Below are 13305 nucleotides of genomic sequence, written 5' to 3'. Positions count from 1 at the left end.
TTATACTGTGGAGCCATGTGACTTTATTAATGTAAATGAATGGAGCTGCAAAGAGAGGGGGTGGAATGTTGCACAACAGTACAGCTATTTGCGCTGGGTTAAACTTCAGAGAAGCTACACTAACATAGGAATGTAGTGGACAACCTGGGCCACAATCTACAGGGAAACCATTATTATTGTGGTACTAGCTAAATGACCAATAAAGGATCAGAGCCCCATTGTATTACCAATAAGTAGTCCCTGTCCCAGGGACCTAGGAGTAAAAATGTGACGAGCATAAAGAGCCAAATAGGGTGAGGAAAGAGGTAACAGTAAAGACAGGTGCATTTGCATGAGTAAGGGAATGTCTACACTACCCCGCTAGTTCGAACTAGCGGGGTAATGTAGGCATACCGCAATTGCAAATGAAGCCCGGGATTTGAATTTCCCGGGCTTCATTTGCATAAGCGGGGCGCCGCCATTTTTAAATCCCCGCTCGTTCGAACCCCGTGCCGCGCGGCTACACTCGGCACGAACTAGGTAGTTCGAACTAGGATCCAAGTTCGAACTACCGTTACTCCTCGTGGAATGAGGAGTAACGGTAGTTTGAACTAGGAAACCTAGTTTGAACTACCTAGTTCGTGCCGCATGTAGCCGCGCGGCACGGGGTTCGAACGAGCAGGGATTTAAAAATGGCGGCGCCCCACTTATGCAAATGAAGCCCGGGAAATTCAAATCCCGGGCTTCATTTGCAATTGCGGTATGCCTACATTACCCCGCTAGTTTGAACTAGCGGGGTAGTGTAGACATACCCTAAGTAGTTGGGTGAGGGTGGTCCAGCTGCCTCTTCAGTGTCTATAACAGCAAGTATCATCCCTGGCTTGCTGAAGTCAGCATGAGATCTAATATTATGTTCCAGGGCTGTAAGAGCAAGCTCAGTTTTTCTATCTACAGAGGGAGCTCTAGAGGTGATTCTCTTAAAATCACAGCTGGCAGGAAATCTCTCTTCCTCCTTGTGATGTTATTGGATTAATATATGACCACTATTGTAACCGCTGTTATATAACTGCAACAAGTCTGCTACAAAGTGTATCAAGTAAGGTGTCTATGGAAAGGTTATGATTTGCTGAATATGACTGTGCTGTTCGAAGACATATATCTTTTTTGCATTTGACATTATGAGTATTGGCTCTGTATCTGGATTTCAAATGGCTTCTGGAGTAACTCCAACAAGGTATTTAACCTGCACATCCTGAAGGAGCTACTCAAATTAAGTGGTGCATCAAGGAACACTTAACTCACGACTGACGAGGGGAGACATATATCTACACTTAACAAACTTCCTTAATATGACTAAGCAAAATCATGCATGGACATGTGACTGCCCATGTGACTCCATATTCCATCTTTTACCTGTAATTTTCCACTAGCTGAGCTAAGGGCTTTGTTTGAAACAATGGGATTCCATCCACATAGCAGAAGTTATAAAAGGCCCTGAAGACATCTCCATTTTACCTTTTTCCCACTCAAACCTTTGGACTATGGACTTATACTAATGAATGTGCCCTAATCAAGGGATTAGAATGAGGGCCTAGCAATGATTTAGAAGCAATTGTAGATTTAACAAGCCAGCAATTTATTCCATGGCTACACGCCTGATCCAAGAAGTTTACATTTATTGTACATATTTAATTCCTTTAATTTTAACTCTCACCGTTCTTTCTTTTTATAAACAAACATTTATAGTTTAGATTCTAAGTGTATGTCTACACAGCAGGGCTAAAAATCAAATTAAGCTATGCAACTTCAGCTACGTCAATTGCGTAGCTGAAGTCGAAATAGCTTAATTCGGCTTTTGGCACTATCTACACAACAGAAAATTGAATCAAAGGAAGAACACTCTTCCTTTGACTTCCCTTATTCCTTGTGAAATGAGGGTTATCATAATTCAGAATAACAAGTCCTCCATCTCAACATTATTTTGAAAAAAAGGCTTGTTGTGTAGACATGCGCTATTTTATTTTGGCATAACACCAGTTACGCTAAAGGATTGGCAACTGCTGATTACTGGGTAAAATCTGAGTTATATACTGATGAGAGTACATAGCTGATCCTTTGGGTTAAAGGGAACACTTTTGTTTGATGAATTCAGTGTTAAATTTCCCCTCATCATTAAATTTAGGACTGGAATACCTAAAGAGACTGCATTTCTGACTTCTTGTTAGACAGTTTGTTGCTGATTTGGTATATATCATGCAAGAATAACCACCATTTTTGGGTTGTCTGCCCTATTTCTCAACAACTTGCTCTGAATTGTCAATTGTTAGGCACTGTTACACACCTTTCCCCTCCACAGCAACCTCCAATCAGGGCTAATCAGTTATTTCTGAAACTGTGTGAAATTTAATGGTTCTTTGTTTAACACCAATATTTAGCAATCTCTGTTGTACCAGGGCAGAACAGACCCCAGACTGATGTTTTGAAAATGTTAAACTTTATTTAGAAGTCCATCTATTGGCAACTAAATGGTTGGTTGAGTGTGTGAGGGGAGAAGGAGGGGGAGAATCTCCAGTACCAGTTTCCTTTGTGCATGCCTGTTCTCCTCGAGGGTACTTTGGAGACAATTCTATTTGTCACAGTACAGCAAGCCAGCACTTTGGGAATTATAATGCATGATTTCATAGCTTTGGTGGATAAATAGCTGTAATTTTCATTAGCCCTCCTTGAGTAAGCATTCCTGTAGAAATAAGAGGCAAGGCTAAAAGTGAGGTTTTCATCACTGAAGCTGTGGCTATATTGTGTTAAAAGAGGAAGCTATGATAAAATGGCAGTAATGATAAAGCAAATAATTTTTACCCTAGATTCACATAGCATATATGGCAGAGAAAGGGTTTCATTTTTAGCAATTTTTTTTTACATATTTACTATGGCCCCTACTTGCATGTTAGCCAACCCCCCTCTCTGTGTCTGCTTTCACAGCCAGAAAACCTGTTCATCTTGCACTGATTATATAGAAAAGTGAATAAATGAAACTGTATAGAAAAAAATGTTAATTGGTCTATTGCTCATGTACTACAGTTACATGTTACAGTACTACCTTAAACACTACCCTTTGTGCTTTCTCAACTGCCATAAGTGAGTATTTTGATATCCTGTCAGCTTCTACACTGAGACAGAGCTATGAAGACCAATCTTGGTGGACTATTAGAAAAATGCTCAATGTAGACAACCGCTCTCTTTCTCAGTGTGGCCATCCTCACGAAAAAAAGTAATGACATGATCATGCAGCAAATACAGCCGCGCCCCGAGTTACGACCACCTCCACTTACGACCATCCGCACTTACGACCAAAGTGGTGATAAATGCAGATCCAAGTTACGAACGGTGATCCGCACTTACGAACAGCGCGGTCGCCATGTAACTCTATGGGATCTGAGTTACGAACACTTCGAGTTACAGACCAAGTGTTGGTCCGTAACTTGTTCGTAACTCAGGGAGCGGCTGTATATACGATAGCCAGATTTATTGTGATTCTATGGTACACCGTCTTGCACATGAAAGCATTGACTCTACTATGAAATTCTTTCCTCTTGCATAAAGCAGTGTTAGTTATTACTATAAATCTGTATTTAATTAAGGGGTTATTGTATTAAATCCTACATAAAATATCTGTCACATTCATGGGGCTGCTTTGAATTTTGTTAATGTATAACTATTAATAGTAGCCCACTTTTGACACCTTCCACTATCATGTTTGTTTAAGCACACAGACTTTTACTTAGTGATAGAAAGGTAGCCGTGTTAGTAGTATTGTTTCTTTCTCTAGCGTGACACATAGCTCTCTTCATCAGGCTTGCCTGACTTTACTTATAGAATCATAGGGCTGGAAGAGACCTCAGGAAGTCATAGAGTCCAGTCCCCTGCCCAAAGCAGGAGCAACCCCAACTAAATTATCCCAGCCAGGGCTTTGTCAAGCCAGGACTTAAAAACCTCTAGGGATGGAGATTCCACCACCTCCCTAGGGAACCCATTCCAGTGCTTCACCACCCTCCTAGGGAAATAGTGTTTCCTAATATCCAAACTTGACCTCCCCCCGCTGTAACTTGAGACCATTGCTTCTTGTTCTGCCTTCTGTCACTACTGTGAACAGCCTCTCTCAAACCTCCTTTCAGGAAGTTGAAGGCTGCCATCATATCCCTCCTCACTCTTCTCTTCTGCAGACTAAATAAGCCCAAATCCCTCAGCCTCTCCTCATAGATCATGTGCTCCACACCCCTAACCATTTTGGTTGCCCTCTGCTGGATCCTATCCAATGTGTCCACATTCTTTCTGTGATGGAGGGGCCCAGCACTAGACACAATACTCCAGATGTGGCCTCACCAGTGCTGAATAAAGGGGAATAATCACTTATCTAGATCTGCTGGAAATGTTCCTCCTAATATGCCATATGTTAAAAGATCTCTTCAAAATGGTCAGAAACTTGTTAAAATCTGACCCAGTGGGTTGACTGAATTGTTATGGAGAAGTCTTGATATAATTATTAAGGAAGGTGGCTTTGCATATTCTCAGAGTGCTATGTTGGAAAGAGAAGGGAAGTTTACACAGGCATTTTAAAATGCTTGCATCAGTGTGCTGTAGAACTGATTTGGCTCCCTGGAGCTAATGGAATGGAACTAAGTGAAAGATCAGGAATTTCTCAAGTAACATTTGTAAAGTATGGTAACTTGTAGTTTCTATAAGATCACAGATGTTTGACAATTTTTTGGACGTGGACATTCTAACGATTAATGTTGGAGGAATTATAGACGGAACAGAAGTGAGATCTATGGGTATGTCTACACTACCCCGCTAGTTCGAACTAGCGGGGTAATGTATGCATACCGCACTTGCTAATGAAGCCCGGGATTTGAATTTCCCGGGCTTCATTAGCATAAAGCCGGCTCCGCCATTTTTAAAAGCCGGCTTGTTCGAACCCCGTGCCGCGCGGCTACACGCGGCACGGGCTAGATAGTTCGAACTACGTAGTTATTCCAAACTATCTGTACGCCTTGTGGAATGAGGTGTACAGATAGATCGGAATGGCTACGTAGTTCGAACTATCTAGCCCGTGCCGCGTGTAGCCACGCGGCACGGGGTTCGAACAAGCCGGCTTTTAAAAATGGCGGAGCCGGCTTTATGCTAATGAAGCCCGGGAAATTCAAATCCCGGGCTTCATTAGCAAGTGCGGTATGCATACATTACCCCGCTAGTTCGAACTAGCGGGGTAGTGTAGACATACCCTTAGTGTGTGTTGATGTGTAGGCAGGAAGGCTTGCCACACAATGGAGGGTGTGGTAGGAGATCTATTACAAGCACAAAAAGCATTACCAAAGCGCGCGCGCACACACAAATGTATGTACTCAGGGTTGTGACTTAAATTACTTCCAGAAATATTCAGTCCCTGGAGTAGGTACTGGTTCAAGTTTCTTCCTGAAATACTATATGAATGTGCATTGTCTAAGTTAATGATCTGAATGCAAGGGGAGGATGATTCTGGACTCTGTCCCTTGTTCAAGGGTCTTCAGCCTCCTCCAACAGCTGTAAACTTGGTGCTGCCTTGGCAAACGCTCGTTCCTCCTCTTAGTGCACTGTGAGAGTTAATTATAGCACTTGTGTCTTGAGCTGGAGGTCAGGCAGATTCCCAACTAGAATTAGTGTTTATGTTGGAGGAGGTTTTAAATAGCCTGCAGGAGGGCTAAGGAACTTCCTCAGGTGGGTCTGTTGTGGAAGCTCAGGGTGGTTATAAAGAATCCTAGAATCCTAGAGCTGGAAGGGACCTCAAGAGGTCATCAAGTCCAGCCCCCTGCCCTCACGGCAGGACCAAGCAATGTCTAGACCATCCTTGAGAGGTGTCTGTCTAACCTGCTCTTAAATATCCCCAGTGGTGGAGATTCCACAACTTCCCTCGGCAATTTATTCCAGCGTGTAACTACCCTGACAGGCAGGAAGTTTTTCCTAATGTCCAACCTAAACCTCCCTTGCTGCAATTTAAGCCCATTGCTTCTTGTCCTATCGTCAGAGGCCAAGGAGAACAATTTTTCTCCCTCCTCCTTGTAACTCCCTTTTAGATACTTGAAAACTGCTAACATGTCCACTCTCAGTCTTCTCTTTTCTAAACTAAACAAGCCCAGTTCTTTCAGTCTTCCCTCATAGGTTGTGCTTTCTAGACCTTTACTCATTTTTGTTGCTCTTCTCTGGAGTTTCTCCAATTTCTCCACAACTTTCTAGAAATGTGGTGCCCAGAACTGGACACAATACTCCAATTGAGGCCTATCAGCACAGAGTAGAGAGGAAGAATCACTTCTTGTGTCTTGCTCACAACACTCCTGTTAATGAATCCCACAATCATATTTGCTTTTTTTGCAACAGTGTCACACTGTTGACATATTTAGCTTGTGGTCCACTATGACCCCTACATCGCTTTCAGCAGTAGTCCTTCCTAAGCAATCACTTCCTATTCTGTATGTATGAAACTGATTCTTCCTTCCTATGCGGAGTACTTTGCATTTGTCCTTATTAAACTTCACCAGACCATTTCTCTCAAAGTTTTGTGTGTGTGTGTAGTGTGGGGGGGCTAATGGACTGTAAGGAAGCTGGGAGGTCTGGGAGGAGGTTGCGGAAATGTGTGCTCTTGTTTTGAGGACTCTGAGGAGGCTGGGGAGCTCTGTGTGTTGAGGGAGACTGGGCTGTGTGGCTGACTGAGAGGGGTATGGGGGGGGGGGGAAGGCGGGGCTCTGAGGAAGCTGTTTAAGGCCAAAGGACTAGCTGAGGATTGTGTGAGAAGGTTGGAGTGGGCCTGGGAAGAGGCTGAGGGCAGTATGAGGAGACTGGGGGAGGCTGCCTGAGGACTGTGCTGGGAGGTTTGGGGGGGGGGGGGCTGAGAGGAGTCTAGGAGCTTGGGGGGAAGGCAGCCTGAGATCAGGGTGAGGAGGCTGGGGTAGGGTTACCATACAGCCATTTTTTCCCAGACATGTCCTCCTTTTCGGTCCTTAAATCTCCGGCTGGCCGGGTTTTTTAAATATCTAAAAATGTCTGGGATTTTTCCCTGCTCGTTCTTTTTCAAACAAATTAGATCTGTTTCTATAGAACCTTGGAACAGCCCGCCTGCCCTGCTGAGGGAAGCGCGGAGCCCTGCCCAGCCCTGCCCCGAGCCGCGTTCTAGGGGCTTCAGCCACAGTTGGGAGATCCCAGCTCCTCCGTGAGCTTGGGCGTACCCAAGAGTGCTCATTTGCATACCCAGGGTGACCTGAATCCCTGGCCCATGAGCTGGCTTTGCTCCCAACCTCTGGTTTTGATGCTAAAACTCGGGCTTCCAGCGCACCCATACAACCGGCTGCAGAAGTGGGGCGGGTGTTGCTGGCCGGCGGGTGTCCTCTCTTTTGAAAGTTCAAATATGGTAACCCTAGGCTGGAGGTTTGAGGTGAGGCAGCCTGAGGGCAGGGCGAAGAGGTTGGAATTTTGGGGTGAGGCAGCCTGAGAGCAGTGCTTGGAGGCTGGGGGGACGGGACGCTGGGAGGTGGTTTGCAGGGAGACAGCCTGAGGGCAGGGTGAGGAGGCTGAGAGTTGAGGAGGAAGGCAGCCTGAGGGCAGGGCAGGGAGTCTGTGGGTTGTGAGGGGAAGGAGACTGAGGGCAGGGCGGGGAGGCTGGAGGCTGTGAGGGGAAGGAGACTGAGGGCAGGGCGGGGAGGCTGGGTGTTGTGAGGGGAAGGAGACTGAGGGCAGGGCGGGGAGGCTGGGGGCTGTGAGGGGAAGGAGACTGAGGGCAGGGCGGGGAGGCTGGGGGCTGTGAGGGGAAGGAGACTGAGGGCAGAGCAGGGAGGCTGGGGGCTGTGAGGGGAAGGAGACTGAGGGCAGGGCGGGGAGGCTGGGTGTTGTGAGGGGAAGGAGACTGAGGGCAGGGCGGGGAGGCTGGGGGCTGTGAGGGGAAGGAGACTGAGGGCAGGGCGGGGAGGCTGGGTGTTGTGAGGGGAAGGAGACTGAGGGCAGGGCGGGGAGGCTGGGGGCTGTGAGGGGAAGGAGACTGAGGGCAGGGCGGGGAGGCTGGGGGCTGTGAGGGGAAGGAGACTGAGGGCAGGGCGGGGAGGCTGGGGTCTGTGAGGGGAAGGAGCCTGAGGGCAGGGCGGGGAGGCTGGGGGCTGTGAGGGGAAGGAGACTGAGGGCAGGGCGGGGAGGCTGGGGGCTGTGAGGGGAGGGAGACTGAGGGCAGGGCGGGGAGGCTGCGGGCTGTGAGGGGAAGGAGACTGAGGGCAGGGCGGGGAGGCTGGTGTTGTGAGGGGAAGGAGCCTGAGGGCAGGGCGGGGAGGCTGGAGGCTGTGAGGGGAAGGAGACTGAGGGCAGGGCGGGGAGGCTGGGGGCTGTGAGGGGAAGGAGACTGAGGGCAGGGCGGGGAGGCTGGGGGCTGTGAGGGGAAGGAGATTGAGGGCAGGGCAGGGAGGCTGGGGGCTGTGAGGGGAAGGAGACTGAGGGCAGGGCGGGGAGGCTGGGGGCTGTGAGGGGAAGGAGTCTGAGGGCAGGGCGAGGAGGCTGGGGGCTGTGAGGGGAAGGAGACTGAGGGCAGGGCAGGGAGGCTGGGGGCTGTGAGGGGAGGGAGCCTGAGGGCAGGGCGGGGCGGCTGGGGGCTGTGAGGGGAAGGAGACTGAGGGCAGGGCGGGGAGGCTGGGGGCTGTGAGGGGAAGGAGACTGAGGGCAGGGCGGGGAGGCTGGGTGTTGTGAGGGGAAGGAGACTGAGGGCAGGGCGGGGAGGCTGGGGGCTGTGAGGGGAAGGAGACTGAGGGCAGGGCGGGGAGGCTGGGTGTTGTGAGGGGAAGGAGACTGAGGGCAGGGCGGGGAGGCTGGGGGCTGTGAGGGGAAGGAGACTGAGGGCAGGGCGGGGAGGCTGGGGGCTGTGAGGGGAAGGAGACTGAGGGCAGGGCGGGGAGGCTGGGGTCTGTGAGGGGAAGGAGCCTGAGGGCAGGGCGGGGAGGCTGGGGGCTGTGAGGGGAAGGAGACTGAGGGCAGGGCGGGGAGGCTGGGGGCTGTGAGGGGAGGGAGACTGAGGGCAGGGCGGGGAGGCTGCGGGCTGTGAGGGGAAGGAGACTGAGGGCAGGGCGGGGAGGCTGGTGTTGTGAGGGGAAGGAGCCTGAGGGCAGGGCGGGGAGGCTGGAGGCTGTGAGGGGAAGGAGACTGAGGGCAGGGCGGGGAGGCTGGGGGCTGTGAGGGGAAGGAGACTGAGGGCAGGGCGGGGAGGCTGGGGGCTGTGAGGGGAAGGAGATTGAGGGCAGGGCAGGGAGGCTGGGGGCTGTGAGGGGAAGGAGACTGAGGGCAGGGCGGGGAGGCTGGGGGCTGTGAGGGGAAGGAGTCTGAGGGCAGGGCGAGGAGGCTGGGGGCTGTGAGGGGAAGGAGACTGAGGGCAGGGCAGGGAGGCTGGGGGCTGTGAGGGGAGGGAGCCTGAGGGCAGGGCGGGGCGGCTGGGGGCTGTGAGGGGAAGGAGACTGAGGGCAGGGCAGGGAGGCTGGGGGCTGTGAGGGGAAGGAGACTGAGGGCAGGGCGGGGAGGCTGGGGGCTGTGAGGGGAAGGAGACTGAGGGCAGGGCAGTGAGGCTGGGGGCTGTGAGGGGAAGGAGACTGAGGGCAGGGCGGGGAGGCTGGAGGCTGTGAGGGGAAGGAGACTGAGGGCAGAGCAGGGAGGCTGGAGGCTGTGAGGGGAAGGAGCCTGAGGGCAGGGCGGGAGGCTGGGGGCTGTGAGGGGAAGGAGACTGAGGGCAGGGCAGGAAGGCTGGAGGCTGTGAGGGGAAGGAGACTGAGGGCAGAGCAGGGAGGCTGGAGGTTGTGAGGGGAAGGAGACTGAGGGCAGGGCGGGGAGGCTGGGGGCTGTGAGGGGAAGGAGACTGAGGGCAGGGCGGGGAGGCTGGGGGCTGTGAGGGGAAGGAGCCTGAGGGCAGGGCGGGGAGGCTGGGGGCTGTGAGGGGAAGGAGCCTGAGGGCAGGGCAGTGAGGCTGGGGGCTGTGAGGGGAAGGAGACTGAGGGCAGGGCGGGGAGGCTGGAGGCTGTGAGGGGAAGGAGCTTGAGGGCAGGGCAGGAAGGCTGGAGGCTGTGAGGGGAAGGAGACTGAGGGCAGAGCAGGGAGGCTGGAGGCTGTGAGGGGAAGGAGACTGAGGGCAGGGCGGGGAGGCTGGGGGCTGTGAGGGGAAGGAGACTGAGGGCAGGGCGGGGAGGCTGGGGGCTGTGAGGGGAAGGAGCCTGAGGGCAGGGCGGGGAGGCTGGGGGCTGTGAGGGGAAGGAGCCTGAGGGCAGGGCAGTGAGGCTGGGGGCTGTGAGGGGAAGGAGACTGAGGGCAGGGCGGGGAGGCTGGAGGCTGTGAGGGGAAGGAGCTTGAGGGCAGGGCAGGGAGGCTGGGGGCTGTGAGGGGAAGGAGACTGAGGGCAGGGCGGGGAGGCTGGGGGCTGTGAGGGGAAGGAGACTGAGGGCAGGGCGGGGAGGCTGGGGGCTATGAGGGGAAGGAGACTGAGGGCAGGGCAGGGAGGCTGGGGGCTGTGAGGGGAAGGAGACTGAGGGCAGGGCAGGGAGGCTGGGGGCTGTGAGGGGAAGGAGACTGAGGGCAGGGCAGTGAGGCTGGAGGCTGTGAGGGGATGCACGGGGGGTGCTGTCCTGGCTTCTCCCCCTTGTGGTCCCACCTGCGCTGGTCACTGCCCCAGCTCTTCCCCTAGAGCCTGGGGCTGCCCGCTCATGGGGAGCTGAAGGGAAGGAGCTGACGGGGTGGCGCGGCAATTCCCTGGGTGGCTCAGGGGTGCTCTGGCAGCCATGTAAGTGCAGCCACTGGGGTGGGGGTGCTTCTCCACAGGGGCAGCCAGGCTCCGGGCAGTTGGGCACTGCACTCCAGCTCCCCAAGAGCCCATCAGCAGAGGAAACCCCAAGAGCCTGCTGCTGGCACATAAGCCTGGCAGGAAGCCCTGCTCCTAATGCACCGCACCCCTGCTGGGTGGTCACAGCTGCAATGTGGGGTCTGCCAGCTACTGTGCCATGTTTCTTGGCCTTGACAGCCCTGTGGGGTGGGGGTGGAGGAAGAGAAGTAGGGGCTTCATTTAAAATAGCAATTCCAAGTCTCGAGGGGAAGCAGCGAGGTTGGGCTCAAGCTGGGAGATTTCGCCTCCTGCTGCAACTTGTGCCAGGTTCCCTTCTCTGAGAGAGCCTGTCAGTCTGTCGTCCCACAGGAAAACAATCTTATGTATGTATAGAGAGAGAGGGTATGTCTACACTAGAAAGTTAGTTCGAACTAACGGACGTTAGTTCGAACTAACTTTCCTATGCGCTACACTAGCGCTCCGTTAGTTCGAACTTAATTCGAACTAACGGAGCGCTTAGTTCGAACTAGGTAAACCTCATTTTACGAGGACTAACGCCTAGTTCGAACTAGCTAGTTCGAACTAAGGGCTGTGTAGCCCTTTAGTTCGAACTAGTGGGAGGCTAAGGCTTCCCAGGTTTCCCTGGTGGCCACTCTGGCCAACACCAGGGAAACTCTATTGCCCCCCTCCCGGCCCCGGAGCCCTTAAAGGGCCACGGGCTGGCTACTCACTTTGTGCCAGTTGCAAGGCTGCAAGCACCCGTGCCTGCACAGCCTGCACCTGCCACAACATGAGCCAGCCATCCGAGGGCTCCCAGCCCTCCACTGCTCCCCACGACCAGCCTGGCGGCTCCCGGGAGCCTGCCCGGGGGCGCAAAAGGCGGGCGCCCGCCTGGTCAAGTGCGGAGATCGTGGACCTCATCGAGGTTTGGGGGGAAGCCTCAAATGTCCACGATCTCCGCACTAGCCACCGGAACGCGGCCGTCTATGGACGCATGGCTGCCAGCCTGGCCGCCAGGGGCCACCAGCGCAGCCGGGAGCAGGTGCGCTGCAAGATTAAAGACTTGCGGCAGTCCTACTCCCGGGCCTGCCTGCCAGGGGCTGACCCGGAGGCCTGCCCCCACTTCCATGCCCTGGACCGCATCCTGGGGCCTCATGCCGTCCCTGCCCCCCGGGACGTGATTGACCCCGGGGCAGAGGGACCGCTCCTGGACACCGAGGAGGAGGAAGAGGGCTCTGAGAGCCAGGAGCCTGCTGCCAGCCTTCCCAGGACCCGGGACCCCCGAGGCACCCCACAGAGCCGCTCGCCTGCATCATCAGAGGCCGGGGAGGCGTCCACCTGTGAGTACCCTCGTGTTCCCCTTATGTGTACGGGGGGCTGGGGCGAGAGGGAGCCCCGGGACCGTGCGCCTGGGCCTTGCCCACTACGGAGCAGCAGCTGGGGATCCTGCAGGGGCCCTGGCCTTGCAGAGGGGAGCTGGGTTTCACACACCTGGGCCCCTGGGGTAATTGACCGCTGGTCTTCTTGCACCACAGCTGCAGCACCGGGGACTGCAGGGCGCACCACCCCGCCTGCAGCAGCCGCCCGCGCCCGGGCAAGCAGGACAGCCAGGAACCAGGAGGACTACCAGAGGCGGCATCTCCGGTTCCTGGACCGACAGCTCCGTCTCCAGGACCACTGGGTCCAGGAGGACCTCAGGCTGCGCCAGAGGAGTCTGGAGGCCCTGGAGGAGCAGGGCCGTGCCCTGCGAGGCCACCTCCAGAGCCTGCTAGACCGCTTCCCATTTCCTCCTCCCCCTGCTCCCCCTCTTGCTCCCCCTCTTGCTCCCCCTGCTCCCCCTCTTGCTCCCCCTCTTGCTCCCCCTGCTCCCCCTCTTGCTCCCCCTGCTCCTCCTGCTCCTCCTGCTTCCGCTCCTGCTTCCTCCACACCCCCTGTCCTCTCTGCCCCCCCCTCCACAACCATTCCCCACCGACGCCCCCGGACCCGCAGTGTGGCGAGACGGGAGAGGCACCCAGACTCCCACCCCTGAGCTTTCCTTTCCCTTCCTCCCTTCCCTCCCCTCCCCTTCCAGCTCCCTCGTCCCAGGTTTCCCCCTCCCTTCTCCCACCTTCATTCCTCCCTCCCCCACCCCAGTTCTCTGAAATAAACAGACGTTTTTGTTGGAAAAACAGGTGTCTTTATTTGACAGTAGGTAGGGAGGGGAAAGGGGAAGGGGGGGGTAGGGTGGAAGAAGGCCCCGGTGGGGCATGCAGGGAGAGGTCAGTCCTCCTCCTCCTCCACCTGGAAGCTCTCCCGCAGGGCTTCCCGGATCCGGATGGCCCCCCGCTGGGCTTCCCGGACGGCGGCGGTGCGGGGCTGACCGTAGTGTCCAGCCATGCGGTCAGCCTCAGCCATCCAGGCTGGCAAGAAAGCCTCCCCCTTCCGCTCACACAAATTGTGGAGCACACAACATGCCGCCACCACGGGAG

The 13305-nt window shown here is 54.5% G+C and overlaps 1 protein-coding gene across 1 annotated transcript; it reads left to right on the top strand.

Moving 5' to 3' along the window:
- The first annotated feature begins 11612 nt into the window (after positions 1–11612).
- Positions 11613–12984, top strand: LOC142830738 (uncharacterized). Its single transcript, XM_075937456.1, has 2 exons — positions 11613–12177; positions 12373–12984. The coding sequence occupies exons 1-2, from the start codon at positions 11628–11630 to the stop codon at positions 12864–12866; spliced, it is 1044 nt and encodes a 347-aa protein (XP_075793571.1). The 5' UTR covers positions 11613–11627; the 3' UTR covers positions 12867–12984.
- Positions 12985–13305: the final 321 nt, after the last annotated feature.

The sequence above is a fragment of the Pelodiscus sinensis genome, chromosome 10, assembly GCF_049634645.1.
Source record: "Pelodiscus sinensis isolate JC-2024 chromosome 10, ASM4963464v1, whole genome shotgun sequence".
NCBI classification, from domain to species: domain Eukaryota; kingdom Metazoa; phylum Chordata; order Testudines; family Trionychidae; genus Pelodiscus; species Pelodiscus sinensis.
This window is presented reverse-complemented; position numbering and strand designations above follow the sequence as displayed.

Coding starts and splice junctions, on each gene's coding strand:
- LOC142830738 (XM_075937456.1), top strand. CDS start 11,628: ATGAGCCAGCCATCCGAGGGCTCCCAGCCCTCCACTGCTCCCCACGAC. Junction 12,178..12,372: donor GGCCGGGGAGGCGTCCACCT/GTGAGTACCCTC, acceptor CTTGCACCACAG/CTGCAGCACCGGGGACTGCA.